This window comes from Egretta garzetta, unplaced genomic scaffold, assembly GCF_000687185.1.
Source record: "Egretta garzetta isolate BGI_Z169 unplaced genomic scaffold, ASM68718v1 scaffold27, whole genome shotgun sequence".
In the NCBI taxonomy this organism is placed as follows: domain Eukaryota; kingdom Metazoa; phylum Chordata; class Aves; order Pelecaniformes; family Ardeidae; genus Egretta; species Egretta garzetta.
Window position 1 is genome coordinate 1,602,439 of NW_009260400.1, and position 13,971 is coordinate 1,616,409.

At 44.0% G+C, this 13,971-nt stretch overlaps 1 protein-coding gene and 2 non-coding genes across 4 annotated transcripts in view; all 3 read left to right on the forward strand.

The window, feature by feature from the left end:
* Positions 1-565: 565 nt before the first annotated feature.
* The window catches only part of SF3B3 (splicing factor 3b subunit 3), a 27,477-nt gene continuing 14,071 nt past the window's right edge, over positions 566-13,971 (forward strand). The window contains exons 1-11 of one of the 2 annotated variants that reach the window (XM_009643264.2): positions 566-677; positions 1,118-1,437; positions 2,369-2,375; positions 2,525-2,697; positions 2,991-3,132; positions 3,818-3,930; positions 4,695-4,832; positions 5,912-6,015; positions 7,169-7,334; positions 7,816-7,911; positions 8,435-8,507. In XM_009643264.2, the coding sequence (XP_009641559.1) occupies positions 608-677; positions 1,118-1,437; positions 2,369-2,375; positions 2,525-2,697; positions 2,991-3,132; positions 3,818-3,930; positions 4,695-4,832; positions 5,912-6,015; positions 7,169-7,334; positions 7,816-7,911; positions 8,435-8,507 (1,402 nt within the window). In that variant the 5' untranslated portion in view covers positions 566-607. Of the gene's footprint in view, positions 678-1,117; positions 1,438-2,368; positions 2,376-2,524; positions 2,698-2,990; positions 3,133-3,817; positions 3,931-4,050; positions 4,247-4,694; positions 4,833-5,911; positions 6,016-7,168; positions 7,335-7,815; positions 7,912-8,434; positions 8,508-13,971 lie in introns of those variants that run through there. The other variant, XM_035898716.1, reaches the window with a different exon arrangement.
* On the forward strand, positions 1,681-1,762 carry LOC118452758. Its single transcript, XR_004842592.1, has one exon. It is a non-coding gene; the product is annotated as a small nucleolar RNA SNORD111 (small nucleolar RNA).
* Positions 4,123-4,202, forward strand: LOC118452756. Its single transcript, XR_004842591.1, has one exon. It is a non-coding gene; the product is annotated as a small nucleolar RNA SNORD111 (small nucleolar RNA).

Here is a 13,971-nt window from a genome sequence, read left to right on the forward strand (position 1 = left end):
GGCCCTGCTCGCCGAAGGGCGTGGGGAGCCCGGTCGGGATGCGGGGCGGTGCTGGGCTACGGGCCCTGGAGGGGCCTTGGCCAGGCGCGGAGCGGCTGAGGGCCGGTTCCCTGAGCCTGCGGTCTGTGTGCAGCTGGGGTTTCCTCCCGCCTTAGCCCCGGGGAAAGGAATCGAGTCAGGCGCTCGCTCCAAGCTGTCGTGGGTAGCTTGGCTCATATTAAATGAAGCGGCGAGAGCAGTGAGGTGTAACGGCGCAGGGCACCTCTAGAGGGATTTGCTAACTTCGGTTTCTGAACAACTAAAACCGTAAGAAAAGTAATTAGCTGGAAATCCTGATCAGTTATGCGGCGGGAAGGAGCTCAGCTGACGCTCGGCAGCCTGCTTATCTTTGGGACAGCTTCTTGCCTCGTGGTACTAATATATAGCAAATAACTTTAGCTGGGTGGCATTTAAGTCTTTAACGTAAAGTGATACATGCAGACCAACAAGAGGGCAGCAGTTCTCTCTCTGTGACAGATGGAAGAGTTTTTACGGAGTGTATATTTGTGTTCTACTTGTTGCAGGCTCTGTAGAAGCTACGATAAGGTGAAGCAAGCCCGTTGCCAACATGTTTCTCTACAACCTGACGTTGCAGCGCGCCACTGGCATTAGCTATGCTATCCATGGCAATTTCTCAGGTAATAGTCTCATCCCTTAGCGCATCTCGGCTCAAGCTCTTTCCGGTAGTAGAAGAAAAAAAGGTGTTTGTTCTTTACTTGGTTTGGTTGCTGAAGCCGGTCTGCTTCTGTGTATTATTTTTTCGCTGGTGTGTTATTGTTTGCTCTTGAGTGTGTTACTTGAGCTATTGTAACTTGTGGAAAGATCAAGAGAAGTTTGGCTTAGGTTATGCATAGATTTAACTTAGTATTTTGTTCAGTGTCCTGGTCTGTTAAAAGATTCTCAAACAACAGCGGCACCCCAGGGTGGTGAATGAGTTGCTTTGAAGTTTTCCATAGTAATCATAAAACTCTTTGGCATTTAGTGTCAAGAAGTTTCATCTTCTTTCTTAGAGCTCTTCCTGAAATTGCATGTTCTGCTGTGTTGTTGCTAGCTCTTCTTCATGTTTTGGGTTTTTTAGGAACCAAACAACAAGAAATCGTTGTTTCCCGGGGCAAGATCCTGGAGTTACTTCGCCCGGATCCCAACACAGGGAAGGTTCATACCCTGCTGACTGTGGAAGTGTTCGGAGTCATTCGCTCCCTCATGGCCTTTAGGCTGACGGGTGGGACCAAAGACTATATCGTTGTGGGCAGTGATTCGGGACGCATTGTTATTCTGGAGTACCAGCCCTCAAAGAACGTGTTTGAGAAGATTCATCAGGAAACCTTTGGCAAGAGTGGATGTCGCAGAATCGTTCCAGGCCAGTACTTGGCTGTAGACCCAAAGGGTTTCTGCCAGGTATAATTGCAAGCATTTCTTCCTGAGCAGTTTGTTAGGCTATGAGACTTGTCAGGGAGAATGCAGGCATTCAGAATAGTTCTTGATGCTGATGGAATTGCTCAAATTAATTCTAACACTGGGCCAAAACAATTTGGGAAGAGGCCAGCTTGCTTACCGGTGCACGGAGCCCTGAAGTGTGATCTCTGGGAGAGAAGTTGGGGTTGCAGGTGTTGGTGCTACAGCATGGTCAGTCAGCTCCCATAGCCTGAAATGATGTTAGGAATTCATGTCTCTTCTCTGAGATGCATCGTGGAGACAGCTGGATGCATTTCTGATCAGGCTTCGCAGGTAGAAGGACAGTTGGGTAATTTTTTTATACTATGGGGTAGTTTAGTTACTTGAGATGTGAACTTTCTCAGTTTGCCGTAGCCAGCTTTGTGCGATGCCGCTTTCCTATCCGCTGAGAGCAGGGACTTGCAATGATCGGGGGTTTAACAGTCCCCCTTTGTATCGGGAATAACGATAAATAATACTGTCATCTTTCTAACAAGTCTTGTTTTCATGGGTGAGAAGGTAGCTCAGTCACAGTTGTGCCATTCACAGTAATAATTAAGGGTGACAAGCATTTGCTATGTTGTGAATGCTGTGTATCAGGCAAAAATACTTTTTTTTTTTTTTTTTTTTTTTTGGTTAAAATATTTCTGAGGAAAGGTCTCTTTGCCAAATTGCTTAAAATGGGGGAATGTCTGGCTGTTTTTTTCAATTTGTTTTTGCCCCCCTGCAGTCTGTCATCTCTTGTGCAGTGGAACAAGCGAGTAGATCTGCCTGTAGCTGTTGTAGATTGAATATTGGGCTAGGTGGACGTAGCCAAGAGGGTCAGTCTTTGGCTTTAAAGAGCTGGAGTTGTCATTTGTGCTTGCCTGAAACATTAAAAACAAGACATTCAAAGTTAATTGGTGACACAGAGATAAATACCAGTAGTGAACTTCAGCAGAGGTGACACTGATATTCTCCTGCAAAGTCTTACATTGGTATTGGACTGCAGGCACGATCAGATTTGGTCACCAGGTGATGTGCTTCAGGTTCTGTTGTCCTTTTCTTTTAGGTGCGATTGAAAAGCAGAAGCTGGTGTATATCTTGAACAGAGATGCTGCTGCTCGTCTCACCATTTCCTCCCCACTGGAAGCCCACAAGGCCAATACCTTGGTCTACCATGTGGTGGGAGTCGATGTGGGATTTGAAAACCCCATGTTTGCTTGTCTGGAAATGGATTATGAGGTGAGAAGAACCTGATTTCCCTTTTCTGTTTTGAGCTTTGTTGTTTCTCTTCTGTTCTTAATCTGTCTGCAGAGGCGGGCAACGTTGGCTGCTTCTGTCTTGGTGGTTCTTAAATTCTTGCTGTTCAACTGGACAAGTGTCTGGTTTTTTTCCTCTGAACCTTTTTATGTGCATCTTCCAACAAGTTGTCTTCTGGACTTCCATTCTAACTTTACTCAAAACCATTTCCCGATGCATCAGCATTGCTCCTTTAATAACTTTCTTGAAAGACACCTTCATGTGTTCTGTTTTAGGAAGCAGACAATGATCCCACAGGAGAAGCAGCAGCCAACACGCAACAGACATTGACGTTTTATGAACTGGACTTGGGTTTGAACCACGTTGTTAGAAAATACAGCGAGCCCTTGGAAGAGCACGGCAACTTCCTTATAACAGGTACTGCCCGCCTGGCCACTGAGTCATTTTTTTGTGGGTCTACTTGGTTCCCATATCCCAGGGAAACAGAATTGATGCGCTTTACATCTTAGGAGTTGTTTTGATGGTTGTCTGATCCATTAGTATAAATTAATTGTACGCTTGCCCTGTTGCATCTTCTGTAGGCAGCTGACAGACGCCAAATATTGGGCTGGATCTGACCGCTACTACTATTTTGATGATATCTTTTGGTACGCCAGGATTTCAATAGAAGGACTTTAAAAAAATGCACTCTGAAAATGAAAGATACGTCAGGAAATCATCTGGTGGCTTTTTTTTTGACAGCAAGTGTCAGTAACTGAAGGGTTGTGTTTGACTGACAGGTTGCTAATGTGGTATTTTGGGCATGTTGTGGCTTTCTAGATGAGAATAAGCCATGAAGGATGAAGTGTAAGCAGTTTGTCTGAAGTTGCAGCCTTCCTTTTTCTCCTTCCTGGTCCCCCAGTTCCATCTGCCCTGTTCTTACGCTGACCCAGGAAACTGTACTCAGTGTTTTGTCTTTCCCCTCAATAGGAGTAGATTTATATATGCAGGGTGATGCAGAGCAGTGGAAACTGTGTTGCTTTAAAGAAAACCAAAATCAATGTTCTGCAGTCAGTCGCAACTGGGGCTTTTCTCATAAGAATGTTTATTTTCTGTGTTTCAGTTCCTGGTGGTTCTGATGGACCTAGTGGGGTGCTGATCTGTTCAGAAAACTATATTACTTATAAAAATTTTGGTGACCAGCCTGATATCAGATGCCCAATTCCCAGGAGACGGGTGAGAACTTTAGGATTCGTACCCTTTTTTTTTGAGATTATCTTTGTCAGTGCTAAATGAGTGCTTGGTGTTTGCCTTTCAAGGTTAAAGGCATCAAAGTTTCAAAGTACGGAAAAAGGAGTTAAAAGTGTGTTGGCCTATCATCTACCTTCCTGGCTCTCTATTACCTATGAGGGAAGACAGGGGTGGGCATAGCCTGAAGTGATGAGCTTGGTTCATGTCTCTTCTCTGAGATTTATGCTGGAGATACTCCAAAGACTCTGATCAGGCAGCATGGTGGCAGCACTGTCAGTGTAAGATCAGATTATTTGAGATGGTGAGTCATGGTTGCCATTGTGTACGCAATTCGACAGCTGCTGTGTTGCATCTGAAGCTGCTTCTTCCTCCCCCTTTGGTACTGCAGATCATCGTGTGCTTTGACAGCTCTGCGACCGCTTGCCAAGGGTCAGCTTGTATGTGGATTGCAGCCCTTGCCTCCGTGTTCGGCTTTGATACGCAAGGGAGTTGTCTGGGGAGGAGGGTGAAAGAGATAGGAGGAGAGGGGATGCTTAGGCACAGTGTCTTAGAAATTTATTTTCTTTGGGGGCAGGGATCTACCAAGGGTAACTACGGGTGTAACGGAGGGGACATGCTTTGTGTTAAAAGTGTCCTCGCAAACTCTCAGCTCTTAAGGTACATGTGAAATGGAAATACTTCAGTCCACGAAATCGCATCTGCACTTGCCGGGTAATTCCACCAATGACCTCCGCTTTCTTTCTTGACAGAATGACTTGGATGACCCAGAGAGAGGTATGATTTTTGTCTGCTCTGCCACACATAAGACCAAGTCCATGTTCTTCTTCCTGGCCCAGACAGAGCAGGGTGACATCTTCAAAATTACTCTGGAGACGGATGAAGACATGGTAAGCATCATGTGAAGAACAACAAAAGCATTGATTGAGAAGAGTCCTTATGATTCTTTAAAGTGATAAATAGTTAATATTGTGGTTTTAGCTGTGTAATGGCACGTCTGTTACGTGATTTGTAATACCTGCAGTTGTTACTGGTGTTTACTCATCTAGAGACACAGCACAAGGTTTGCAAAATCCTGTGAGAATTATGCTGCAGATTCACTTGGGCATATTTTAGATGTTCTGCAAGCAGTCCTTTCTTCAAAAGATGTATTGTAATGCGGCGTGGACCTTCTAGAGGGTATTCCAGAAACGAATTCTGGGGAACTTAGTTTCTCTTGATTGCAGTAGGGTTCTCCATTTCATATCTTAATTCGATTTTTGCATGCTGCAATCAATCTTTTTTGCGAACTGAGGTAGCTAGCTTGGTACACCTGTTCCATGAGTTGAAATAACAGGCTTGAAGTGGCTTGCTGCTGTGTGTCCTAGTGTTTTGCAGTGAAAAGACCTCTGCTGCAATGAATCAGTTGGGTTTGTTGAGTAACTGTTGAGCGTTAGTTCCTCCTTCATCTAAATGTATTGGATTTGGTACAAGGGATGATAGTGTAGCATCTTTAAGTGGCTTAAGATTGTTCTTAGAGGCTTCACCAAGAGCTATTGTGACCATGTCAAATGTAGAAACTTGCTCAGGACAGTTAATTTTTCACATATTGGGGAATGGCTGGTGTTCAGTGAAGCAAATTTCTTCTTTCTTCTAGACAGCTGGCTTATTTTTGCAGCTGTTTTTTATTCCAAACTGACTCAGTGTTATCAAAGCCAGGAAGTCTTAGAAGAAAATGGGCAGTCTGACTTGTACCGTCAAAATAGTCTGCTGGACTTTGTGATTTATAATCTGCTGCTCCAAACTACTGATGTGGTTATGTCTGGCCCACTCTCTTGCTCCTGCTGCTCCAAACTGATGTGGTTATGTCTGGCCCACTCTCTTGCTTCCTTTCTGTGGAGTGGATAGCTAGGCAGGTTTTTTTTAATTAAATCGCACATGTACAGCTCTAGTACTCTGCTAGCACAGTCACATCTTCCTCTGCTTTCAGGTAACAGAGATTCGACTCAAGTACTTTGACACTGTTCCTGTTGCCGCTGCCATGTGTGTGCTGAAGACAGGGTTTCTCTTTGTGGCATCTGAATTTGGAAACCAGTGAGTAAACAATTTTATGTCAGCATTTTTCCCCTGAAACAGACTTTCTGTTCAGGGCTGCAAACTGACCCTTGAACTTACTGTACATACAAAGGCAACACCCCTGTTTTAACAGGTAGATTAATGCTTTGTTCACATGGCTTGAGCAGAACAATTGGTTTAGGCTATGACTGAATGGGGGAATTTTATTGTTGTTTGAACCCAGATAAGTTATTATAGTGCAGAGGACAAAAGATCATATGCTGTCGCAGAAGGTTTTGGAAGAATTGAGCACTTGCAGTTCATATAGGGTCCATCATATATCCAGATGAATTATCTTTTAATTAGTGTCATAGTTTTCATTGAACTTTTGTGTGTTACGACCCACTCAGAAGTAAAAAGACTTACGAAAGACTTTGCACACCTTTGAAGATGGCTTAACAGCATCTAAGTGGGGGGGGATTCACAGGAATGGAGGTTTATACTTTTTTTTTTTTTTTTTTCTGGCTACATCTGCAGTCAGCCACTTGAGGGAGCTCCAGCCAGTTTACTGGAGTGAACCTGAATTGGATTGTGTGAACCAAGCTCTTGAGGAAGCCATACTCATTTGAGCTTTATTAAAACCGGGAAGTAAATCAGTCTTATCTTTATGTTTTGTGGGTTTTTTTTCCTCTGAAGTTTAACGTGATCGTTGTGATATTCAGGCTGATAAAATGGAATAGGGAATGTGGTTAAAAATAGTGAGGTGAGAGTATTCTGATAAAATAGGTAACTGTGGAGTTGCAGTCTCAGCCATTGGCCTTGCTCTTGGCCTCAGCTGTCAGTGCTTTGGTTCTAACACAAGAATATCTGAAAGGCTCAAGGGTAAACAGAGAAAACTGAAACTCTGGGATACTTTGCCAGTGACAGCTACAAATGAGAAGATTTGGAGGGGGGAGGGTTGTGGGTTTTTTTTGTTTGTGGATTTTGTGTTTGGTTTTTTTGCAGGCCTCTGATTCCCTTTAAACATTTTGTCACCAAGAAGACAAGCCCTAAGGCTAAATTTTAATAGCTGTATAATGTAGGGAAGAATTTGTCTCCTCCCTGCTGCCTGAATATCTGCCTAAGCCTTTCTTAGAGAAGTCTATGTGAGGTTTGCACTGAACATGCTGTTGCTCTTGCTTTCTGTCTCAAGTTACCTGTACCAGATAGCTCACCTGGGTGATGATGATGAGGAGCCAGAGTTCTCTTCTGCCATGCCTCTTGAGGAAGGAGATACGTTCTTTTTTCAGCCACGACCTCTCAAGAACCTGGTGCTGGTGGATGAATTGGACAGTTTATCTCCTATTCTGTGTTGTCAGGTACGTTGCCATCAGCAAGCTCCCATTCACCACATAAGTAAGTGTTTCTCATTCACAGAGGAATTGATCATAGATGCATGATTTTTTCATTGCTTTTCTGTGGAGTATTTGTATGTAAGCGGAGTCACCAAAGCTACATTATCCTCTGTTTCCAGAAATACTGAAAAGCAAGTCAGCTGTCTAAGACTGGTACCTGGCCTGGCAGCCTTAGATTCGTGGGGTGATAAATATATAGCTGGATGCAGGGTGTCAGCCAGCAGTCCTGTGCTGCTCCTCTGTTGACAGTTAGACCAGCTCTCTGCTCTGCAGTGAGTTTGGTTAAAACTCGACGTTATTTCAGGGCAGCAGATGGTACACCCCATGGCATCTTCGCTGTTTTCCCTGTCTGAAAAAAACGTTCTTAAAGAAGTAGTGGGGCATATATAGCTTAGTTTTATTTTTTCTTCCTATGGATGTTGTTTGAAACTATTTTGCCACACAGATAGCGGATCTGGCCAATGAAGACACACCCCAGTTGTATGTGGCTTGTGGTCGGGGGCCCCGGTCATCTCTGAGGGTTCTAAGACATGGACTTGAGGTAAGACTTCCAGCACATGGAAAGAACGGCTTGAGAGGCGAGGACAGTGGGAGAAAATCCTTGAAATAAGGGTGCCGAAATGAAGGGATTCTCCTTTTGCTGTGGTCTGGAGGGCAAATTTCTCTAGGCACACTTCGTGGAAATAGAAGAGTTGTATTGTTTACTCTTACAGTCTCAAACGTTTGTGGGTTTGTTTTTTTTTTTCTTCAATTGACTGCAGCCACCTGCATTTTGTCTTTTCACTTGAGTGTATCGAGCTGGAACATTCCCGGTGTCTCTGCCAGCTGCTGCTTGCTGATCTCTTTGCTGGGGGCGGGTGGCCTTGTTCTAAAGCTGATCATCCTGAGGTCTAATGCTGCATCATAGCTGAATTAGTTCTACCCTGTAGCACATCTGGCATGGGGAGAGAGCATCAGGACTGGGAATTACTTTCCTGCCCAATTGTGGGAAAGCTTAAAAACTGGTGGTTTGGTGACTTACTGACTTTCATCTGTAAAAGAATCGTCTTCCTGTTTACTTTTAGGTATCCGAAATGGCCGTCTCGGAGCTGCCTGGTAACCCCAATGCTGTATGGACCGTGAGGAGACATGTTGAAGGTATGTGGTGTTTTTCTAAAGCACAGGGAGGTGATGATGGTTTTCGATGGGGTTTGTTTGTTTAGGGTTATTTTGGTTTGTTTTTCTGTCCAAGGAGATAGGAAAGGTGCTGCGTGATGATTGTGTGCCATCCCCAAAAGTTATGCTTTGAATCAGCGGCCACCTGTTTGTACTTAGAAGCCACCCTCTGGTCCCCTAGAATTGTCACGCTTCCCTTTGACAAAGAAGCACCTGCCTGCAGCTGCATCCGTCACCCAATGTGCTGCATCAGCTGGATGTTTGCAGCCTGAAGCTGCTGAACTTCTCATGCTTTCTTGCTCTGACATAGCAGGCAGTGATTATGCTTTTTGTTGGAGCATGCTCACTATTCTTTATATGCATGTTGACAACTACAGTAATAAGCTCTTTGTGAGAGTGGGATACAAATTACGGAACAAAGAAGAGAAATCAGCAACAGTGCCTGTATTTTATTACTTCCCTCTATGCGTATCTGCAAAGAAAACAGTCTGTTTGGGCTAGGACACGCTCCCTATTCAAATACGCGGCAGTGTATAGAATGCTGCTGATTCCAGGAAGGTGAAGATTTGAATTGGCAGAATATATTGGATTGCGGGTTTGGTTTGGCGTTTGTTTTCCTGATCTGAAATGGGTTTGCCTTACTAAAGTACAAGAGGAAACATAATCTCTTGTCCTGCCTTTCTCTTGAGGGTGAGAACAGAGTTCCTCAGAAACACCTCAAAAGCCTGAAATGAATCTATTCTGGGCGCTGGCAGTCCCGGTGATTATTTCCAAGGCGGCGCTTTGTATAAATCTCGCAAAGACTTCCTATAGGTTTATGCACTGGATATAGAAATGCCATATTGTTGCAGTGGAGACCTTAGCCTGCTGTGGTGACATGGTATCTTGTTTTTAAGTAGTCATAGAGTAGAGTGTCTTGCAGGGAGCCAGTAACACTGTGGGAATTTCAAACGTTGCTGTGGGATTTACCTTGCCACCTGAGACCTGCCATCAATTCCTGTGCTCGTGTTCTGAGACTCACGTGCTGCCTAAGAAGCGTGGAAGGAGCTTTGAGCACAAAATGCCTTCGTGTTCCCCAGAAATAAAAGGGTCAGAAGGAAAGTATTTCCACAGTTCATATCAAAAACCCATGCTTTTCTTAAAAGAGGCGTTCCAGTTTGTTAGAGACAAACCTTTGCTCCTGCCTTCTGGAAAAGGAGTTGGTAACAGTTGCTGCCTCTGACAGATGGAGCCTTCTGATGTCACCTTACAGTTTTAAAACCTTTTCTCTTGGGCTTCCAGAGGAGGACTTTGACTTCTCAGGAGATGGAGGACCACTTTTGACCTGCATAAAACAGACCAGTCTCACTGCCTCTTTTTTTCCTCCTTCCAAGTTCTTCAGGTTCCAGCATGAAGATCTCGATGATTTCAGACAGGCTGGAATCTAGCCGTTGTGAACCGTGCTACTTTTTGAATACAGTTAAAAGTTACGTGAAACCAATCCCCAAGTTATAACTCTTTGAATTCAGGAACAGTTTTTAGGGGGTCTTAATCAGAAAGACTGCAGAACCTTTTCAAACACTATCTAATCTTGAAACTGTCTGAGTGCTGTTTTCTGAGCGTTCACTTTGCAGCGTTGGGCTGCCTGGCTCTGCCTCGATGCCACAGTGTGCGCACGCTGCAAAGCCTCTGTAAGACACATACAGGTTTGCAGCTGTCAGAGCGAATACTAACCTTGGCTGGTACGTGGTGATACACACTACCAATACCAAGCCTCTTTTTTTCTTCCACAGGTGGCTGGTGGTGGAGGTGCTGATCACCACAGGTGTGTACCTACTGCTAGGGTCTATTGTTACTGTCCCACAGGTTAACCACAGAGAATCCCAAAATCATGGGGCTACTTTTACGCTAAGCTTTGCAGTAAATGAATTCTAGCTGTTGTGTAGGTGGAGATCCTTGCCTTTGCAGTTCAGTAGCTGAGGAGTAGAAAGCAACTCCTGTTCCATCTTAGAGTCTTTGGGGAACAAAATAATGGACTGTGTCTCTGCGGAACAGTCAGTTCTTGCTAAAATTGGAGGTGCGCACTTCAGGGGTGTTTTCAGCTCCCCCTCTAGACTGAGGATTGGCTCCCAACTGCTTTATACAGACCTCCAAGAGAAAATGATTGTGCTAGAAGCACTTGTAGGTATTGCTTGCATGGGGGATGCCCTTTGGTTATGGGATGTGTCTGCCCATCAGACAGAAGTGGATGGGATTTGGACCAAACCCTCTGTTGCAGTTAAATACTGAGGTCTGGGGAGCTAGATGGATGAGGGCTTTGCTGTGGAGATAGATGTGAGCTGAGACCTAACAGCCTGCATTCCCCACCTGGCATTCTTGCATGAAAAGCAATGTGCAGTGAGTCACAGCCACAGAGTCTCCCTGCAGTAGTAAACAGAAGCCCAGGAAAATGTGCTGTCATCCCATCAGTATGGTTTAAGTGAGAATAATCTGGAATTTTGTCACTGCAGATCTGTTTGTTCACCAAACTCCTCTGAGCTAGCGGTGACTGCGTTTGTATTGGTGCAAATTCAGATGCTGTGGAGCATGGAAATACCTATATCGGGCATGGGCTGGCGTATAGGAATGGAGTTCTCATGGACTAACTCAAACTGTATCCATGACAAATAACAAAAGGGACAGTAGTGTAGAGTTCATGGACTGAAATGTGATGTTTTCATAATGTCATGACGTGTGCAAGAAGCTGCAGAAAACTTGTAATGAAGGCACAAGTGAGTCAGTCCAGCTGTGGTTCCTCAGAGTCGTTAAAATGTCTCTATTTACTCACTGAAAGGAGCTAACTGGAGCAATTAGAACGGTAGTAAGCATCTCTGAAGTCTTGTGTCTGCATACAAAATAATGTCTATCTGTGCAAAACTCCGGGCAGCTTGGGATTGTGCAGAGCTAAGTAGATATCTTTTCATATTAAAATCTATAGATCTCTTCTTTTTCTAACTGAGAATACTTCTCAGTGTGCCCCAGGGGTTTAGTCCTCTTAACTTCAACTAGGCTGCTATATTTTCTGAACCAAAATTGTATTGTGTGAATCTAGATGAATGCATCTTATTCACTGACTTCATTCTGGTAAATCAAACCCTTTATTTCAAAAGCTCCAGCAGAGAGGCATTAAGCAACACTACTGGACTTCAAGCAAAAATGCACTTGTCACTATTATTGACACAGACTTAAAGGCATGCTCTAATATAACTGTAAGCCAGTGAAAAGAAAGAGCTAAAAAAGTACTAAGAGGTAGGAATGAGTTTTCGTTTAGAGTAGGACTAAGGGAATCTGTTTCGCTTTCAAATGGGAGTTCTTTGTCCTTCTCCAAATCATGTGGTTAAGCCTCCAGCTGGGACACGGTGGTTTATCATGAGAATGACAGCCCCCAGGGAGGAAGGCGGCAGCTCTCAAGAAGTTTGGAAAGCAACGATGGTCTTTGAAATGGAATTTTTAGGACATCCTGTCTACAGGATATTTATGAATTAAATGCTTAGCCTGTGAACTGCTAGAATCTCCGTTTAAAACAATCGAGGAATTCTTGCAGGTTTCTGGTATTTAAAAATTTGTGAAGGTTTGTAGAAGAAGCTGCTATGTAGTTTAGAAAATAACCAGTGTGTAATGGCCTATGTCTTACCGAACTCTTACCATCTGCTGTTAACATTAGAGGAATTCTTCTGTTAAGCCAAGTGTTTAAACAGTTGGCGTTACTAATCGGTTTCTGCGTGCAGGTTCAGTTCTTGGTTTCTCATTTCCCCAAGTGGACCCGCTCCTGGTTTGTGGGGTTCAGGAGCATGTTGGAGGTTATAGGATGTGACCACATAATAGAATAGTTTAGACCACAGACCAGTGCTGGAATTGCTTTAATTATACAAAGCTCTTCAGTTTGGTCAGAGCTGTAGTCTGTATACCAGATGTTGGACAGAATAATGATGGGGTTTTGTTTAGTTTTTTTTTCACTTGCGTATTTTCAGCTGTATGTAAGAGCTTTTCTATTAGAAATGTGACGCGACAGGTTTGGCAATGCCTCCCTCTAAACAGGGTGGATAAGAGAAGGATCAGTTCCTGAAGTGTTTGTTTCAGTTTACCCAGTTCAGTTTCTTCAAGCTGCTGCATGGTGTTTGCTGGCATTCTGTATTCATCCCAGTGAGACTTCTCTGTTTTCTTTCCCTGCTCGGAGAGTCATAGTCACTTCTCCATGTATCTTCCGTTTACAAATTATGGATAAACTGCTGAAGGGCTAGAACTGTGCCTGACACCCTCACCTCTGGTAATTGTCTTGTGCTGTGGTGCGTTAAGTCTGAGCTTTGGGTTGAGTTGGGTTAAAATGGGGAATTTTGTCTTTTTAAGAAACAGCACTTGCATGACAACAGCAGCAGAAGTGGAGTTGCTTCTCTGAGGCAATCTTGTTTCTCCACTGAAGCTCCTGGCTCCATTTCTCAACAGCCTTCATTGTTACTGTTGCTTTTGTTAATTCTGTTTTAATGACACTCTCCTCTCCCCTTCTTTAACGCTTGTCACTTCCTGCAGAATGAAAATGGACAGCAGTAAGCCAGGACAGAAAATGGACAGCAGGACAGCCCTTCACCCAGTCCTACTACCCTTGTTCCCCACAAAGTTTCCTCATTTCCAAATGATCTCTTAAGACTATCCTGATTAGCATAGCTCTTCCGTGTCCAAGCTCCTGGCCTCTCCCAAGCTGTCCCCTTTGGGAGAAGCCAGTACTGGAGATAACAGTTGCAATACTGTCACTTATTCCAGTAGAAGTAAAGGCCAGTGTTTGCTCTATCTTAAAAACAATTATTTCTCATCCCAGGAGGCTGGACAGGTGGCTGTGTGAATATAAGCTAGTTGAGCTTCTGGCTGAGGGTAGAGCAGGCTAAGCCTCAGCACCTCCACTGCAACACACCCTAATTGTTCTCTGCAGCCTTTTATTTTGTGGCTACTAGATCAAGATGTGGTCCTGCAACCTCCTCTTTGCAACATCCATGGTGCAGTTTCTGCAGATGGGTTCCATGTGTTCAGATTATTGGAGTAAAGCATTTAATTTGTCTTCGTTGGGTGTTAAATCTGAATTCAGCTCCTCGTGTGAGGTGGGGGAACTGTCTTAAAGGCTCCTAGACCTTGTGCTGTCTTTGCAAAAAGTAGGCAGGAGTCTTGCTTGCCAGAATCCAGCGTATTGTGAATTGACTGTATCTGGATCATCATTTGATCCCTGGCTCAGTCTTGCATTGTTTGGAGTCTAGCAGTGGCTGGCTTTTGGACAGTGTGTCCTAGAACGAACTTGCACAATACTGCAGCAGATGTAATTATTATGGGAATTCAGCTGAAGAGTAACTGCTAGACATCTGGCAGGCTGCTAATTTTGTTGGGAAGGCTTGCATTTATTTAATCGACACTTTTTTTTTTTTTTTTTTTTTTTCCCCCCTCT